The following is a 21,251-nucleotide window of genomic DNA, read 5'->3' as shown; positions in this document are numbered from 1 at the left end:
TGCCTGCAAAAGCACTTACTGGCGCAAGTATCACACTTCAATGCGGTAACCTTCCTTCCGGACAACAATTAACCTTCCAGTGGTTCAAAAATACTAACACTGATCAAAATACAGCGACACAAACGTTAACCATTACTCAGGCGGCGGGTTCTGATACGTACACGTGTACAATGGTCAGAGCTACAGGAATAACGGCTACCTTTACGAGTGCTACAAGTACTGCGGTTAATCAACCTACTATACCCAGTGAGTTCTATTCCATTTTAAAACGTTTTCTAAAGGGCATGATGTGAAATAAAATAAAAAAAATAACGTATGTAACACGTAAAGGATATAACTTTTTGTTTTTAAAATTTTTCTCTTCCTTTCTTTCTCTTCTTTAAGGTTATGTCCGCCTTAAACTACAACTGATTAAGGCGGCTGAAACTCAGTAAAGAACCGAGCATTTCTCCCAACAATGTTATAACCCACAAGCATATGGTTTCCGCTAGGCTTTAGCTTCCTCCCGTAGAACATAGTATGTCCATAAGGGGCGGTTAACGAGCGTGCGGTGTACAGCTGGGCCTCGCTGTTCACCCAATCCCGCAGTTGTAACTAACGCAATACACTAGAGTCGCATATGGTTTCCTTGAATACATAATTTAGCCTAGTATTACTAATTTTTTCAACTACCTTATAATTGTAATAAGTATTCTTCTAGTTTAGCCTAAATAATCTTCACGGCTGTGTTTGGGTGCTTGTTCATTGATATATTCATCCTCAGTATAAATAATTAACCGCTCTATATTGTTTTATGGTGAATTTCTTTTTTAATTACACAAACCAATATGATAAACCGACAACAGCTATTTCGTTATCCCCTAAATTTCAAGCAATGAAATTATTGTCTAATTGTAAATAAAAATGAATTTACGAAGAATCTATCTATCTATCTCTTTATATATAAAGCAATGTATGTGTGTGTGTGTGTGTGTCTGTGTGTCTTTTATGCATTACCACACCTCTTATCACATCGCCGTGAAACTTTGGGAAGTTGTTGAGAATATTCCTGGGGAGGTTTCTGTGAAAAAAAAATTTCAAATTCGCTGGGGTGGCGCCCCGGCAGGGCGCGATTTGTTTTTCTCTATATACGGTATATAAAAATAAAAGTCTATTTTGATTTCACACTGTTCATCCGATAGGCATGAAACTTTGGGGAGTTGATTAGACCACTCTAGGGAAGGGTTCTGTACAAAAATCATTTTTAATTTCGCAAGGGCGACGCCACGGGAGGGTGCGATTTTTCTCTATATACGGTATATAAAAATAATAAAAGTAAATTGCCATTACACCGTTCACACGATCGCCATGAAACTTTAGGAAGTTGTTAAGAATATTCCTAGGGAGGTTTCTGCGAAAAACAAATATTTCAAATTCGCAGGGGTGACGCCCCGACACGGCGCGATTTTTTTGTCTATATACGGTATATAAAAATAAAAGTTGATTTTGGTTTGGCATCGTTCATCCGATAGCCATGAGACTTTGGGGAGTTCATTATACCACTCTAGGAAAGGGTTCTGTAAAAAAATAATTTTTAATTTCGCAAGGGCGGCGCCACGGGAGGGTCCGATTTTTCTCTATATACGGTATATAAAAATAATAAAAGTGAATTGCAGTGACACCGTTCATCCGATAGGCAAGAAACTTTGGGGAGTTCATTATAAAACACTAGGGAAGGGTTCTGTAAAAAAACATTTTTAATTTTGCAAGGGCGGCGCCACGGGAGGATGCGATTTTTCTCTATATACGGTATATAAAAATAAAAGTCATTTTTGGTGTGACACCGTAATAATATCCGATAGCCATGAAACTTTGGGGAGTTGATTAGAACACTCTGGGGAAGAGTTCTGTACAAAAATCATTTTTAATTTCGCAAGGGCGGCGCCACGAGAGGCTGCGGTTTTTCTCTATATACGGTTTATAAAAATAAAAGTCTATTTCGGTTTCACACCGTTCATCCGTGTAGTATGAAACTTTGGGGAGATGATTAGATCACTCAATGGTAGGGTTCTGCAAAAAAAAAAATATTGTTTAATATTGCAAGGGCGGTGCCCCCCGGGGCGGGGGGGGGCGATTTTTTTTTCTCTATACACGGTTTATAAAAAATAAAACTCGGATGCGGTTCATCCGAGTACCATGAAACTTTAGGGAGTTGATGAGAATACTTCCGAGAATATTTCTAAAGTTTCTTATGGGCGGCGCCATATAGGGTACTACTTTCGTCAATACATGGTTTGGCACCCAGAGTTTTAGAGCGACTATGTTGGCACTTGGTCAATCGAGCGTCCTGCATAGCGAGTAAGGGGTACTACTATATTCAGCGGTAAAACTAGAACAGGCTTCTAAAAATAACTTTGTAACGCGAGGAAATCCTTCTGTACAGTTTCGTCACCTTGCCAAAGATGAAAAATAACTTTTTGAATATGAGGAGCCTACTGTAGAGTTTCGTCACTTTGCGAATGATGCAATAAGCATCTATTATTAGACAATCCTGTCAGAAATTGAGATCGAGCATCTAATAATAGACCATTAGTAACGCTAGCATATTGCATCAGTCACACTGATATTTAAAACACGTCAAATAATTTTTTTACGTGTTAAAGAAAAAATTATGTTCATTTGTGTCACTTTAGCGAATGACGAAATCTGCATCATTTCTAATAGGATGCTATTTGGCACGATGGCGCCTGTTAGTTTTAAGGAGCCAGGGTTCGTACGCCACGCCTATGCGGTAGTATAATCGGGGGTGGGGGCCCTGAGAGCGCCCCTCTACGTCTCTGACACATGGGCGGTCACCGAAGTGTGTTTTACCATATTATTTCGGTGAGTGATTAATGTACACTCAAGGTTTTCACGCGGTAGTGTATGTAAACCCGTGTCCCGATATTTATGATCCAAGCGCATGCATTGTTTACATTTAAAGAACTCACTTTTAGAAAAGACGGTCACGCGTCTAAGAACATATGATTGGTAACGCGTTGGTGAAATCCTTCTAATACAATTCGTCAAACTTTCTTCTATCCCTGCGGCAACGCGCGGGGGACAGGTACGCTAGTTAAATTATATAAATAAGATAATATTAAATAATAACAGGATCCTAAAAGTCTGTTTTATTGATTTTATTATTATTATTATTATTATTATTATTATTATTATTATTATTATTATTATTATTAACGTAAATGAAATCAATGGCAGCCACCATCACTGGCGTCTACCTGTCAAGTGTCGCAAGTCCAGACCCCAGTGGACCCAAACCTGACGTTCCTCCAGTAATCTCTGCCGAAGCAGGTAGTACTGTGAGGGTGTACTGTGCGGTTAATGACACGGATCTCATCGGTAAGTTTGATGTTACCCACTTCTACAAACAGTCAAGTTGCGGGGAATCATTCGTTGTTATTTGTAATGTTTATTCTAAGTAAATCTAAAACGTAGTGGTCTAGCGGTAGAGAGCTGGACTGTAAGTCTCGAGTTCAAATCCTGGTTCAAGTCAGTGGACCGTCCATGAGTCCACCCAACTCTAATGGGTATCTAACTCACGTTAGGGTAAGTAAAAGCGGCTGGGCATAGTGCTGATCACACTATCTCTTCATACGCCGAGGTCACAGAAACAAGTGAACTCTACTTCACTTGCCCTATAGACCGTCACGTTGGCAGAGGGAACTTTAAAAAAAATCTTAAACACTGAAACAAAATCCTATTACTACACGGAAAATTAGTAGTGCCTAAACGTGTTATGTCTGAAGTTATTTTTCAAGAAATATTTAAAAGTTTCGTACTGATTTGGTTAAAAAAAATTTAGAACAAAGATGGATTTAGAGGCTAAAGGTGTATTGCACAAGCATAAATCATTGGTAAATGGATAAGCATAAATGTATTTAACAAAGGTCATAAGAACGGTTATATTATAGACTGTTTGGTAATAAAAGATCCACATCAATTTGTGAATATTAAAGTAAAGCACTGGGAAAAAAAGCAAGACTTTCTATGACATCAGATAAATTTTCCCTGAGTCTATCAAACGATACAAATGTGCCTGGTCACTTTTGAAAGTGTTTCTAATGTCCCCCCCCCCCCCACCCATCATCAATGCTAAATAAAATGACGTGTATTTTAAATTGGGACATAGTTACAGGATCTTCAAGTCTTACTTACAAGTGGAAGAAGGGTACTGGTGATATAACCGGCGAGACCACTAATACATTAACTCTCTCTAGTCTCGCGGTTGGGGACGCTGCGAGTTACTCGTGCGAAGCCACACTGGGCACCACACCATACCCTTCCAATCCGGTGCAACTTAACGTTGGTGAGTAACAGAGAGAATGGACGAGAGAAATAGGGGATAAATAGGAGATGTATATATATATATATATATATATATATATATATATATATATATATATATATATATATATATATTGTCATTGAGGAGCTTTTCAATATCCCATTCCACTTGATTATCACTGCACATCCCTCTCCAACCTACGACTCTCCTAATTTTACAAAATGTATAACTTTTCATGAGCACCACATAAACTATATAATAGTGGTAAAGTCTACTTTACACGACCAATCTATCTTTAACTTTTGATTTGCAAAATAGCAACAAAATCTAAAAGAAATCGAAACCTGAAATTTGTAACTTTTATTAAAGAGAGCAAGATAATTGACTCTGTTCATCTTGCCGTGATACCAACAACTCCTGTACTCACGGGTTACGCCGTCCTTGACTGTCAAGTAAAGATCGCAGACTTACGCCGGGTGAGCTACAGTTGGAAAAAGAACAGCATTACAATGCCCAACGTCACCGACAGAGCATTGCAGGTAGGGCTGAACTGAAAAGTTTCCAAATATAATACGTTTAGAGTGGGATATCACTTACAAGCAACTATAACCTAACCTAATTACAAGAAATTAGTCTAACCATATCAGGATATTCATACAAGGAAGAAACACATTAGGCGTATTTAAGCTCAATTTTAAATGATCATTATTAGTATTTCAGCTCGTTTGAGTGATGATGATCAGTATTTAAGCTCAAGTTTAAAAGTTCATTAGATTTATTTATAGTGAAGCTGAAGTGATCACTAACTCTATTTAAGCTCAAATCTTAGTGATTATTAACTGTTTTTATGCTCAAGATTAAGTGATCATCTGCTGTAGTTTAAATTGTTATAATATTAGAAGCACTCTTGATAATTGATTTAGTATAGCAGCTCTTTTTCGTAAGCGTATTCAATCAAAATGAAATCCAGCTATTATTAATAGTAGAGATTTTTTTTAATGATAACGCAAAAATCTGTTGACGTTTTATAATCTCGCCGCTCTACAAATCACAGAACCTGGTTGCGCCCCTGAATTTGCTGTATTTAATCTCCAGGTTAGGTAACTCATCAGTTACTAAGCTGGTGTTTATTGTTTTTTCGCCTATAAATTAATTCAATCTTGACTAAATTATACTGATTTGCTTTAAAGTATAAAGAACTCAAATGTATATAAAAGCTTAAGACGGGTTTACAAAATTGTTTTAGTTTAGCGTAACATATATTCATACATTTTCATACTTTCCAGATTAATAATTTGGTTGCCTCAGACAATACAGCGTATACATGTACAGCCACTGTTGGCTTCGATTCAGCTACTTCAAGTTCAACCTCTTTAACAGCAGTTGCTTTAGGCAAGTAATTAAAAATAGTTAATTAACCCTTCTATTTTCTATGAGATTGGCTCTTGCCTTGAATTAAATTAATTAATTTTATAAATTTAAAAGTATTGAACACAAAAAAATATAATGTTTTCAAAAACATATATCCTAATAAAAATTCCTTATTTACCTGACTATAAAGCGTGGGTCAGTATAGTGTGTATTAAAACGCCCTTACTAGCATTTAATGAGCGAGTCACGATAAACAAGCAAGGAAATACCGAACATAAAACAAGTCAAGCAAAGTTATGGACGAAATGAAAAACAAATAATTAAGGAGTTGTTTTTTTTTTTCAGATTTATTTATGAACAGAGTTTCTTCCAGGCATCACTTCGGGGTGGCCGAAGGCCCCCCCCCCCCGAAAAAAGTCTACCGCCCCCCCCCCCAACGAAATGGAATGTATATAGAAAAAAAATATATTTAACAGTGTCCGCCCCTCCACCCCCCCCCCCCCCGAAAATTTCAAGTACCCTGAAAGAAACACTGTAAATGAATGAATAATTTTTTCTTTTATGCCTGTCGAACCGACCTGCTTTACTGCTCATTGATTTAAAATATCCAGCTTGTGTTAATCTCAGATAAGATTGAAACATCCGTACATGTGGATTTTATTTTATGCATATAAGCCTTCGCGATTATCTAGACATGAATTACTCGGCTAAAATTAATTGTTAGCTAGATATTAATATTAAAAATTACCTTGATTCATATTCGTGCGGCGGCGTGGTCTAATTGTAGAGCATTCGACTACTAGCCCGCAGGTCTCGAGTTCAGATCCCAAACCGGTATCGAGATTGTAGAACGTCCCTGAGGCCACTCAGCTCTGGTGGGTACTTGACTCACGTTTAGGCGGGTGAGCATAGTGCTGACCACACACCCCCTTCAAAAGCCGTAGTCAAGAAACATATAGGCCTACTCTAATTCATCTGCACTTTTGGATCGTCAGTTATGAAAAGGGAGCTTTTCTTGTTTGAATTCGAAAATGTTTTTAAAAAACAAATCATTTTTAAATATTGTCACAGTTTGTTTGTTTCGTAGGGTTAATATAATTTCAGCTTAAACTAGGCCTTCTGATCAGCATTTATGTTTTTCCTGTGTTGGGCAATTTGTATTTTTCAGACAGTGAAACACCTTTGGTTACATCTTTAAGTGTTAATTTTGGACTTGGAAACAAATACACTCTCACATGTGGGGAAGCCTACACTATCCCTGGGCTGACTTACAGATGGTATGAAGGAGCCACCGTAGTGGAAGGTAACTGTAATAAATAGTACCAGGTTTAAGTATAGACAAGATACTCAATCATTTTTTTATATTTTTTTAGCGCAATTTCCATACTGGCAATTGCGTTTAATAATGCGTCATTTCTGTATGGATGTATGTGTGGATGTGTGTCCGCAGCTTTAAGTCGTATCTCCACCTCAACGAAGCAATATCGAGGACTAGTTCCAAAGCAAATATGTTAAACAAGTTCCGAGGATGATTGTGGGCCAAAAAAATTCCCTGAATCATTCATGGATTTCCCGGAAAAGCCAAAAAAACTCGAAAACATGCAGTTTTTTGCCCATATCTCGGCAACCAGACAACTTAGCGACTTGAAACATTTACCAATTGATTCCTGCCATAATTTAGAACAATATTGCAGAAGAAAGTTTTCAAAAATATCCTTTCGTTCGGTCACAAAAAATTAATTAAGAATTTTTAAACTGAGCATCGTGTAGGCCTAAGATGATATTTTTAATTTAAAATGAGCATCGTGTAGGTTTTTAGCGCAAAAAAATATCCTTTCGTTCGGTCACAAAAAATTAAAAATTGTTATGGATAACATAAGGAAATTGCGCTTAAATTGTCACTAGACTTTTTATTAACTTGTTTTTCTATTCTTATCACTGGCTTATTAAAATCTAACAAAAATAAATTTACTGTGTTGTGTGAATTATTAATGTTATTATAATCAATTATTCTTATACGTTATTACTGTGATAATTGATTTTCATTATTGTAAGGTTTTTAAAAAGTGTAATTTTTATTGTTTATTGTTATCTGTTATATTTTCTGTAAATAGTGCACATACGAAAAGTTAAGCTCCACCACTTGTAACCTATTTCTGATGTCTATACATTTGAATATTTAAGTGCAGACCATAAAAACTACCCCCCCCCCCCTCCGCCTGTAGGGTTAAAGTTTGGATTAGAGTTGGGTTAGGGTTTGGTTTAGGGTATGGTTTAGTGTTGGGTTTAGGGTTTGTTTTAGGGTTAGCTTTAGGGTTGGGGTATGGTTTGGTTTAGGGTTGGGTTTAGAGTTTGGATTAGTGTTTGGTTTAGGGTTGGGGTTAGGGTTTGGTTTAGTATTGCGTTTGGGTTGGGTTAGGGTTAGGTTTAGGATTGGGTTTAGGGTGGGGGTTAGGACTGAGTTTAGGGTTGAGGTTAGGGTTAAAGGTACCAAAATACATACCTTTCCATGCAAATTATAATTGGCATGTCCCAATTTTCCCCGCTTCAATAAAATCTACAAGAAGGCCTACACGTTTTATATCATCTTATATATTATTTTTGGGTGGCGGAGGCTTATCTGGATCATTTTTTATGATCCCCTATTATTATCTATTATTATTACAATTAGGCTATATCTGTTATTTTCTATTTCTATTTTATTTTATTATGTTTTTGACGATTTTGAAAATCAAAACAACTCAAGCATTATTATTGAAAGTAGTAAAACACCAAATCTATGATTATGTTTTTACTCAAAGATTAGATAACTGTATATTAATATATGCATACATTGCTTTACTCGGAGTCTTAATCATCGATTTTTACTAGGCCAAACCTCAAAGACCTATGAGATAACTGTTAAAACAGGGACGACAAACTACAAATGTGATATCGCTCTTGGTAGCAAAACATCGCTTAAAAGCGCCACCGGTCTCAACGTTGTTGCCAAACGTAAGTGATTGAGTATATTAATGCATATGACTTTCTATTAAACGACTTCAATTCCCATCCACACTCTTCCAACCCCCCTCCCCCCTCTATTAACACTTAATCCACCCACACCCACCTTTTTTATCTGAGAAAATATCAGCCAACTGGTATGTCTCATTCAAGTGAGCGATAACGCTAAAACATGCAAAACATATTACATATTATTATATTACTATTAATTATCTTAATACACGTATGACTTGCTATGTAAACGCTAACCTTATTCCTAACCCAAGCTCTAGAATAGCCCTAATCCTTATTTCTAACCATAACTCTAACTGTTATTACAATACAACCTAACAAGTCTATTTTTAGAGAAATCTATTGTTGGACATCGGTAAGACCAATGCTCAGACTTAAAATAGGTTCAAACGTTCTTGTTTCTCATTGTAGAACTACTAGAAGTGTATATCAACGTGGGAACTGTCAAAATGACAGGAACATACACTCCAGTTACTGGAACTAGTGTCACACTCACCTGCGTGGCCACTACAGCAGCAGGAGCATCTGGTACAGTCACCTACGCATGGACTAAAGGTGTCACTCCTACAGGCTCGGGAACTTCGACTTTGACAATCACTGCTGGCACCGATGATGGAGCTTATACTTGCACAGCTGCCATTGGAGTTGAATCCTTACCATCCGCCGCATTGACCGTTACAAGCGCAGGTATTTAACCATTTTACATTCTGGTAAATAAAACCATTTACCATTAAGGTATTTAACCATTTCACATTCAGGTATTAGAACCATTTACCATTAAGGTATTTAATCATTTCACATTTAGGTATTAAAACCATTTACCATTAAGGTATTTAACCATTTTACATCCAGGTATTAGAACCATTTACAATTAAGGTATTTAACCATTTCACATTCTAGTAAATAGAACACTTTAGCATTAAGGTATTTAACCATTTCACATTCAGGCATTAGAAACTTTTACCATTAAAGGTATTTAACCATTTCACATTCGGATATTTAGCTATATTTAGTAGTCTAAAGTTGTATGTATCCTTAGGATGATTAAAATCACAAATTTTACAATTCTACAATAAGTTATACTAAAAGGCATACTTTGCTAAACAAAAGTTATATTTGTAAAACATCAAAAAATCTATAAGTGACGTTATTTACCTTCTACCATACAGTAGCGTTTTTCATTGTCACAAAAAGCCATACCCCCACTATTATATGACTTCACAGCTTAGACTACACCCCTCCCCTTCAAAACTGCAGTTTTCGTTTTTTTTTAAAACATTGATATTTCTGAAATACTTTCTAAGCTCGGTCAACAATGGATATATTAATTTCTATAGGAATTTACTAAAAACACACGGTAAAAACACAAAAAATTAACCCACAATATTGTTTCTAACATTGCTTTTATAAATGCAAATTGTATGTCGTGTCATTTTCTAAATATTTATTCATTATATATTTATATATTTATATCTATATCTGTATCTATATCTATATATATATATCTATATCTATATCTATATCTATATCTATATCTATATCTATATCTATATCTATATCTATATCTATATCTATATCTATATCTATATCTATATCTATATCTATATCTATATCTATATCTATATCTATATCTATATCTATATCTATATCTATATCTATATCTATATCTATATCTATATCTATATCTATATCTATATCTATATCTATATCTATATCTATATCTATATCTATATCTATATCTATATCTATATCTATATCTATATCTATATCTATATCTATATCTATATCTATATCTATATCTATATCTATATCTATATCTATATCTATATCTATATCTATATCTATATCTATATCTATATCTATATCTATATCTATATCTATATCTATATCTATATCTATATCTATATCTATATCTATATCTATATCTATATCTATATCTATATCTATATCTATATCTATATCTATATCTATATCTATATCTATATCTATATCTATATCTATATCTATATCTATATCTATATCTATATCTATATCTATATCTATATCTATATCTATATCTATATCTATATCTATATCTATATCTATATCTATATCTATATCTATATCTATATCTATATCTATATCTATATCTATATCTATATCTATATCTATATCTATATCTATATCTATATCTATATCTATATCTATATCTATATCTATATCTATATCTATATCTATATCTATATCTATATCTATATCTATATCTATATCTATATCTATATCTATATCTATATCTATATCTATATCTATATCTATATCTATATCTATATCTATATCTATATCTATATCTATATCTATATCTATATCTATATCTATATCTATATCTACATCTACATCTACATCTACATCTGTATCTGTATCTGTATCTGTATCTGTATCTGTATCTGTATCTGTATCTGTATCTGTATCTGTATCTGTATCTGTATCTGTATCTGTATCTGTATCTGTATCTGTATCTGTATCTGTATCTGTATCTGTATCTGTATCTGTATCTGTATCTGTATCTGTATCTGTATCTGTATCTGTATCTGTATCTGTATCTGTATCTGTATCTGTATCTGTATCTGTATCTGTATCTGTATCTGTATCTGTATCTGTATCTGTATCTGTATCTGTATCTGTATCTGTATCTGTATCTGTATCTGTATCTGTATCTGTATCTGTATCTGTATCTGTATCTGTATCTGTATCTGTATCTGTATCTGTATCTGTATCTGTATCTGTATCTGTATCTGTATCTGTATCTGTATCTGTATCTGTATCTGTATCTGTATCTGTATCTGTATCTGTATCTGTATCTGTATCTGTATCTGTATCTGTATCTGTATCTGTATCTGTATCTGTATCTGTATCTGTATCTGTATCTGTATCTGTATCTGTATCTGTATCTGTATCTGTATCTGTATCTGTATCTGTATCTGTATCTGTATCTGTATCTGTATCTGTATCTGTATCTGTATCTGTATCTGTATCTGTATCTGTATCTGTATCTGTATCTGTATCTGTATCTGTATCTGTATCTGTATCTGTATCTGTATCTGTATCTATATCTATATCTATATCTATATCTATATCTATATCTATATCTATATCTATATCTATATCTATATCTATATCTATATCTATATCTATATCTATATCTATATCTATATCTATATCTATATCTATATCTATATCTATATCTATATCTATATCTATATCTATATCTATATCTATATCTATATCTATATCTATATCTATATCTATATCTATATCTATATCTATATCTATATCTATATCTATATCTATATCTATATCTATATCTATATCTATATCTATATCTATATCTATATCTATATCTATATCTATATCTATATCTATATCTATATCTATATCTATATCTATATCTATATCTATATCTATATCTATATCTATATCTATATCTATATCTATATCTATATCTATATCTATATCTATATCTATATCTATATCTATATCTATATCTATATCTATATCTATATCTATATCTATATCTATATCTATATCTATATCTATATCTATATCTATATCTATATCTATATCTATATCTATATCTATATCTATATCTATATCTATATCTATATCTATATCTATATCTATATCTATATCTATATCTATATCTATATCTATATCTATATCTATATCTATATCTATATCTATATCTATATCTATATCTATATCTATATCTATATCTATATCTATATCTATATCTATATCTATATCTATATCTATATCTATATCTATATCTATATCTATATCTATATCTATATCTATATCTATATCTATATCTATATCTATATCTATATCTATATCTATATCTATATCTATATCTATATCTATATCTATATCTATATCTATATCTATATCTATATCTATATCTATATCTATATCTATATCTATATCTATATCTATATCTATATCTATATCTATATCTATATCTATATCTATATCTATATCTATATCTATATCTATATCTATATCTATATCTATATCTATATCTATATCTATATCTATATCTATATCTATATCTATATCTATATCTATATCTATATCTATATCTATATCTATATCTATATCTATATCTATATCTATATCTATATCTATATCTATATCTATATCTATATCTATATCTATATCTATATCTATATCTATATCTATATCTATATCTATATCTATATCTATATCTATATCTATATCTATATCTATATCTATATCTATATCTATATCTATATCTATATCTATATCTATATCTATATCTATATCTATATCTATATCTATATCTATATCTATATCTATATCTATATCTATATCTATATCTATATCTATATCTATATCTATATCTATATCTATATCTATATCTATATCTATATCTATATCTATATCTATATCTATATCTATATCTATATCTATATCTATATCTATATCTATATCTATATCTATATCTATATCTATATCTATATCTATATCTATATCTATATCTATATCTATATCTATATCTATATCTATATCTATATCTATATCTATATCTATATCTATATCTATATCTATATCTATATCTATATCTATATCTATATCTATATCTATATCTATATCTATATCTATATCTATATCTATATCTATATCTATATCTATATCTATATCTATATCTATATCTATATCTATATCTATATCTATATCTATATCTATATCTATATCTATATCTATATCTATATCTATATCTATATCTATATCTATATCTATATCTATATCTATATCTATATCTATATCTATATCTATATCTATATCTATATCTATATCTATATCTATATCTATATCTATATCTATATCTATATCTATATCTATATCTATATCTATATCTATATCTATATCTATATCTATATCTATATCTATATCTATATCTATATCTATATCTATATCTATATCTATATCTATATCTATATCTATATCTATATCTATATCTATATCTATATCTATATCTATATCTATATCTATATCTATATCTATATCTATATCTATATCTATATCTATATCTATATCTATATCTATATCTATATCTATATCTATATCTATATCTATATCTATATCTATATCTATATCTATATCTATATCTATATCTATATCTATATCTATATCTATATCTATATCTATATCTATATCTATATCTATATCTATATCTATATCTATATCTATATCTATATCTATATCTATATCTATATCTATATCTATATCTATATCTATATCTATATCTATATCTATATCTATATATTTGTAAAGCAAAGTGGTCAAGTGCCCGATAGGGCACTTCCCGGCGCCGCAGGCGTGTCAAATTTGGCACGATGGTGCCTTGGGTCAATAGAACACGAGGGCCGGTGACGGTTGGCCGAAAAGTCGACGGAGAGGGGGTCAAAACTGACCTCGACTGACCGGCGCCTTATATGGGCTATATTACGAAAAAAAATTTCCTCCGACGACCCCCCTTCATATTTTTTGAGGTGGTAGGAGAAAGCCTTGGGGTGTCACAAAAAACTCGCCATGTCCGGGAAAACTTCGTAAAGTGGTCAAAACTGACCAGTCGTATTTCCCTATATAATCTTTGTATTTTATGGGAAAAACAGAGGGTCATTTCAAAACGGATTTTAGGGCACTTACCCTCTTTACATCTGGCTAATTTTCGGCATATAAAGAGAATTTCACTCGCGGTCACTTTTTTGCCCGCGTCGAGGGCGTTGAGTCAAACCGACAGGTCTGCCCTACGGCCAAGCCATTTACCTATAAGCATGCCAAAACTTAGCCAGATGTAAAGAGGGTAAGTGCCCTAAAATCCGTTTTGAAATGACCCTCTATTTTCCCCATAAAATACAAAGATTATATAGGGAAATACGACTGGTCAGTTTTGACCCATTTCCTGATTTTTCCCGGACATGGCGAGTTTTTTGTGACACCCCAAGGCATTCTCGTACCACCTCACAAAATTTCAAGGGGTTCGTCGGAGGAAATTTTTTTTTCGTAATAGAGCTCATATAAAGAGAATTTCACTCGCGGTCACATTTTAGCCCTCGTCGAGGGCTTTGAGTGAAACCGACAGTTTTCCCTAAAGGTCACGCCATTGTCCTGAGAGTATGCAAACAATTAGCCAGATATACTGAGTTTAAGTACCCTAAAGTCTGCGTTGAAATGACCCTCTGTTTTTCCCATAAAATACAAAGATTATAATGGGAAATACAACTGGTCAGTTTTGACCCATTTACGAAGTTTTCCCAGATATGCCGAGTTTTTTGTGACATCCCTAGGCGTTCTTCTACCACCTCACAAAATTTCAAAGGGGGGTCGTCGGAGGAAATTTTTTTTCGCAATAGAGCTCATATAAAAAGAATTTCACTCGCGGTCACTTTTTAGCCCTCGTCGAAGGCTTTGAGTCAAACTGACATGTCTGCCTTACGGCCAAGCCATTTACCTATAAACATGCCGAAAATTAGCCAGATGTAAAGAGGTTAAGTGCCCTAAAATCCGTTTTGAAATGACCCTCTGTTTTTCCCATAAAATACAAAGATTATATAGGGAAATACGACTGGTCAGTTTTGACCACTTTACGAAGTTTTCCCGGACATGGCGAGTTTTTTGTGACACCCCAAGGCTTTCTCCTACCACCTCAAAAAATATGAAGGGGGGTCGTCGGAGGAAAATGTTTTTCGTAATATAGCCCATATAAGGCGCCGGTCAGTCGAGGTCAGTTTTGACCCCCTCTCCGTCGACTTTTCGGCCAACCGTCACCGGCCCTCGTGTTCTATTGACCCAAAGGCACCATCGTGCCAAATTTGACACGCCTGCGGCGCCGGGAAGTGCCCTATCGGGCACTTGACCACTTTGCTTTATAAATATAGATATTCAAGAAAGTTTAGGGGAGATCACTCCCGGTTCATTTTTACAAACAATTAATTACAAGAAAATACCTCATCTGGACAAATCTAACGACCCTAAGGTTTTTTTTCGACGGGAATAATGTTTTTTGTTATCCTCCGGGGTTGGTCAACGACCTCACAAAATATTAGGGAGATCGTTCGTCAATTTATTTATAGATATCTTATATAATGAGAATTTCACTCGCGGTCACTTTTTAACCCCCGTCGAGTGCTTTGAGTCTGACTAACAGTTTTTCCATACGGCCTAGTTATCTATAGAGGTGCATGGCCGGATAAATAGGGGTTGAGTATCCTAAAATTTATGTTGAATTTATCCTTTTTTTCCATAAAATACAAAGATTACATAGAGAAATACGACTGGTCAGTTTTGACCCATTTCCAGATTTTTCCCGAACATGGCGAGTTTTTTCTAACACCCCTAGGTGTTCTCCTACCACCTCACAAAATATCAAGGGGAGTCATTCGGCAAGAAATGTTTTCGTTATATAGCTCAAATAAGGAGATTTTTAAACGCGGTCATCTTTTAGCCCTCGTCGAGGGCTTTGAGTCAAACCGAAAGTTTTTCCAAAAAGGCCAAACCATTTACACAGGTGCATGCAAAAAATTAGCCAGACATACACAAGGTAAGTGCCCAAAAATCTTTGTTGTAATGACCCTCTATTTTTCCCATAAAATACAAAGATTATATAGGGAAATACAACTGGTCAGTTTTGACCCATTTCCAGATTTTTGTGACACCCCTAGGTGTTCTCCTACCACCTCACAAAATTTCAAAGGGGGGTGGGGTCGTCGGGCAAAAGTTTTTTCGTAATAGAGCCCATATAAGGCGCCGGTCAGTCGAGGTCAGTTTTGACCCTTCTACGTTGGCCTGTTGGCCAACCGGCACCGGCTCTCGTGTTCTATCGCCTCAAGGCAGACTCATGCCAAACTTGAAGCGCCTGCGGCGCCGGGTAGTGCCCTATCGGGCACTTGACCACGTTGCTTTATATATATAGATGTAATCTATTCAAAATTATAAATTATTAGGTACTTCTTTAAAAAATTACGATTTCACATTTTTTTCGCCCCCCTACGGACAGCGCCCTAGGGGACCGCCTAGTTCGCCTTATTGGTATCGCCGGCCCTGGCTACCATAGACAAAATATAAAGACGTGTAACAAGTAGGGTCTAACTATTTAACCAAATCAGCATCAATATGCTTTATTTATCTCTGTCTGTTTACATTTTAACGAACAATTCATTTTATTCATGTTTAGTGGCTGTTGCAAAACCTGTAATAGGCGGGTCACCAGTGGCTGTTGCAAAACCTGTAATAGGCGGGTCACCAGATACTTATAACGGCGGTTCGAGTACATCATACAGTGAGGGAGGTAACTATGTACTAACATGTGCAACAACCTCTCATACCCCAAGTCTAATTTATGCCTGGACCAAGGATGGTAACCCTGTTGGTAACAGCAGAGTCTATCAGGTAACAAATCATTTCTCCTATGTTTGTGTGTGTGCTTTCTCATATACAATTTAAAAAAAAATGAAAATCACCTATAGATTTACATATATGTAGCAAAGGCATAACTAGGGCAAGGTGGGTGGGGCGGCCGCTTCGAAGTAGGCCCAAAATGCTCTAGATAATAATATAAAGAGCTCATTTATGAATTACTAGCCGTCCCGGCCAGGCCCTGCTCTGGCTTCTGTGAAAAACCTTTCTGTTAAAGACCATTACCTGTGTGTTTAGTAATCATCATAAACCCGGCATTACCCACAAAAAACCACAACCAACTAAAACCAAAACAACAAAACGCAAAAATAACGCCAACACAATTACAAATACAAACAAAAACAAAAACCTAACAACAAACCCAACCACAATCACAAACACCAATACAAACACAAAGAAAAAACAAACAAAAAGCAAACGAAAACAAAAACCTAACAACAAACCCAACCAAAACCACAAACACCAATACGAACACAAAGAAAAAAACAAACGAAAAAGCAAACGAAAACAAACCAAATCCAAACGCAAAACCAACCACAAACACAAACACAAACCCAAAGAAAAAAAACACAAACGAAAAAGCAAACGAAAACAAACCAAATCCAAACGCAAAACCAACCACAAACACAAATACAAACACAAACCCAAAGAAAAATACAAAAACGAAAACGAAAAAAGAAAGAACAAAAACGAACCAAATCAAAACGCAACCACTAACGCAAACCCAACCTAAACACAAAGAAAACACTAACGCGAACATAAACGCAAAGTGCTCACAGTCTAGCCCGGGGCAGAATCGCCTGTTTCAGCTTAATAATCGACTATAGTACCCCAACTTATTCATAGTCTTTTGCACTCATTAAAACGAATGTAGGTGCCAAACCAAACCAAATGAACAATTATAATACTCCAAGCTTATTCGTAAAATACCTACAACATTTGCACTTGATCAATCCCCGCTAATTATGTAATTATTTTTTTCCCAACACCAAAACAAAGTAATAAAAAGTAAATTCTTTTCACCTAATGCAAAATTTTATAAAGGGAAGTAATTGTGTTTTCCTAATTTATCGAAGGGAAGTAAGTGCTAAAGGACTAAATATAAATAATTTTCAGACATAATTTTTGTAAACGATGATAATTTTTTAAAATTGTGTTTTATGAACATGCCGACAATTATTACTATCAGTTTGAAAAATGAAAATTATTTCCCAACACTTTCAATAGTAATTTTTTAACTCATAAATTTAGACTATGAGCACGATAATAATCTAACACTTAAATCCATCGAAGTATATCAACGACAAACTTATTACAAAAATACAGAATTGAGCTTTATATATTAGATATACAGTCGAAATAAAGAATGTTGACTGCCACTTAGCATCACGGGTTACTTAATTGCTTTCTACATCAATTGTGTGGCAACAAAATAAAAAGGCAAATTGATTAGAAAAAGTGCCTCGACCTTTTCAAATGTTTAGGATAAGGGGGGGGGGGGGTGTAGCATTTTCACCAACGGGAATAACTACATGACAGCCTAATCTGTGGAGGGGGCTCTAAATTGAAAGCTTGCCGTGGGCGCCTCAATAGATTTCTACGCCTTTGACGTTTTAGTTTCGACTAACTAAACGTTAAAAAAATGTCTAAACACTGATGTTTATAACTGCGTGTTATTTTAACAGATAACAAGTGCCAAAAAAGGAGCAACAGGAGATGATGGAAGCTATATATGTAGTGCCAAATCGGGAGCTCTAGCCGCAGTGGCCAGTGATCCTGTAACTATTACCATTGGAGGTATATTTGTAATAACAAACAGTTGCTGAGTTTTGTTTTAGATATTTTATATGTAGCCTGATTCATTGTTACGTAGATCATGTAGGTTGACAAATGCACTTGCTATAAACGAGGGTGTCAACCCCCCCCCCCCCCTGTTGACATCTGGTGCTTCCACCCTGGGTGATGTCACTCTTTTCCTGACTATGTATATAACTATAATTAGCTAATTAATTAACAGGAAAAGGCATTAAAACTTTTAAATCAGATAAATTTCTTTGGTGCGGTCTGAAGTTCTCTGCCCTCCCCCCCCCCCCCCGCCCACCCCGCCTTATCAACTTGAAGCGACTGGTCATATATAAAGGCACAATAAAACCACATTTTTAGATAAAGTAATAAAAAAATATTCTTCCCTAAACATCATCGTTTATGAAAAAAAATATTTCTTAATGTAAAATGTTTTTTTTCTTCTATTTGTTTGATTTATATGAAAAATGTGAAAACAAAAACAATATGTGATTTTAAAGGCAGCTTCAACTATACTAAGACTTATACTATAAGAATTGATATATGCATTGTTTTTGGATTATTTTTTTTTAATTACAAAAAAATAATTGCAATACAGAAAAAAAATGTAATTAAATAAAAAGTTATATTTAATTTTTTTCAGTTCTGTTTAAAATTCAACATACATAATTTAATAAACTTACAGTAATTTATCATTTTTTCAACCTATATAATGAACAACATTAGAATTTTAGAAAATAAATATTTAAATTTGATTATTCGCAAAAGATAAGATATAGCTTTAATAATCAAAATATATTTCTCCGCAGATAAAGGAAAGCCATGTTTATACGTTGACGACTGTGATGGTGACCAATATGCTGATGTTTGTGAGAACAGTCGATGTGTGTGTGCCACTGGCTACACACTACAAGGAAACACATGTTGTGAGTTGAAGTGATTTTTTCCCATGCAGAAAAAAAAATTGTTTAAATGGCACAAAATGTCGTCATCCATAATAACTATTTATGTCTATATATAGCCTAGGCCCATCCTTAAATTAAAAAAAAAAATTATTTAAATTATATCAATTTTATTTTACAACAAAACATAATTTATTATAATTAAAAGTATTAGAATATGTATTTTAAAATATTAGTTTTAACAAATTGGGGAATATTTATCACACATTAATAACTCCAAGCTTCTATCTTACGAAAACAACTACCTTTATTATGCAATTGAATTTCTATCTTTAAAAATAAGGTATTTTTATGTTGTAAAATATTTATAGACTATTAATGTTTGATTTTATCTTGGTATTTCATTAACCATAAACAAATTTATTAACAATAATTTTCACCTGTATAAGCTTATCCCTTTTACTATGTTTTCTGTAGTATTCTCCCTTGTATGTAGAATAAAAATACCTAAATTATGTAATTGATAAAATTCTTTATAAAATTATAACGTATTATTGCTACTTTATTATTGACCATACACTAAACATTTAAATAATGCAAAATCATTATGATTGAATCTTCAGCTGGACAAGGAATAGTGACCATCTCTATGCTGCTGTTTGTGTTGTGTGGGCTCATCAAACTGATCCTGTAACTGGACAACAGTGGACAACATAGTCGAATGTTTAGGCTATAGGATTACACTGTCTTACACATTAAGATTTGTCTAGTCCTCTGCTGGAATATTATGATTGTGTGTTGTATTCTACTAAAACATTGTTATTTTTTTTTTTCAAAACTATGACAAGCCTGTATCTGAAAGTCCCTAAAGGATTGCGGTACAAGCTTTGATTTTAACTTTGATTTTTATTTTTTTCTACTTGTATGTGTTTGCTTTATATTTAAGTGGTTGTGTGTGATTTATATTCTTAAAAACTTTTTATTAATGATTGAAAAGAAGAAATGTACTGAAGATTTAAAGATAAAGTATTTTCAACATACAATGCTGATAAAAATTCACCAACATAGACGATTGTTTATACATTTTTAAATTTTATTTAGTTGTGGAATTTTCATTGTTTATAAATCAAAACAATTATTTTTGCAATTCAAAATGTGCTAAAATATTTATTTAAAAAATAAAATATAGACTATGAAGTTCGTTTTTGAAATTTCTAGATTGAAATGTTTGAAATTCTTGTAAATTTGGTAAAATACCACCCGGGGTAAATCTGAACATGAATCAAATATATCTATAGTTTTTTCTTATCCGTGATAATTTTGATTTTTTTTCAATACATATATCTTGTGATTTTTTATGT

The 21,251-nt window shown here is 33.2% G+C and overlaps 1 protein-coding gene across 1 annotated transcript; it reads left to right on the top strand.

Moving 5' to 3' along the window:
* Nucleotides 1-106: 106 nt before the first annotated feature.
* Nucleotides 107-20,907, top strand: LOC131929060 (B-cell receptor CD22-like). The gene is made up of 12 exons (XM_059285250.1): nt 107-246; nt 3,238-3,378; nt 4,169-4,345; nt 4,694-4,863; nt 5,611-5,716; nt 6,864-6,998; nt 8,567-8,689; nt 9,122-9,397; nt 16,980-17,158; nt 18,871-18,982; nt 19,798-19,914; nt 20,514-20,907. The coding sequence occupies exons 1-12, from the start codon at nt 171-173 to the stop codon at nt 20,582-20,584; spliced, it is 1,683 nt and encodes a 560-aa protein (XP_059141233.1). The 5' UTR covers nt 107-170; the 3' UTR covers nt 20,585-20,907.
* The last annotated feature ends 344 nt before the right edge of the window (nt 20,908-21,251 follow it).

This window comes from Physella acuta, unplaced genomic scaffold (genome assembly GCF_028476545.2).
Source record: "Physella acuta isolate Inbredline_101_S28 unplaced genomic scaffold, ASM2847654v3 ptg001587l, whole genome shotgun sequence".
Taxonomy (NCBI): Eukaryota; Metazoa; Mollusca; class Gastropoda; family Physidae; genus Physella; species Physella acuta.
This window is presented reverse-complemented; position numbering and strand designations above follow the sequence as displayed.

Excerpts from the sequence above, each read along its gene's own strand:
- LOC131929060 (XM_059285250.1), top strand. The coding sequence starts at position 171 with ATGGTCAGAGCTACAGGAATAACGGCTACCTTTACGAGTGCTACAAGT. Across the intron at positions 4,346-4,693 it reads TCCGGTGCAACTTAACGTTG|AGAGCAAGATAATTGACTCT; the intron begins GTGAGTAACAGA and ends CTTTTATTAAAG. Across the intron at positions 4,864-5,610 it reads TCACCGACAGAGCATTGCAG|ATTAATAATTTGGTTGCCTC; the intron begins GTAGGGCTGAAC and ends CATACTTTCCAG.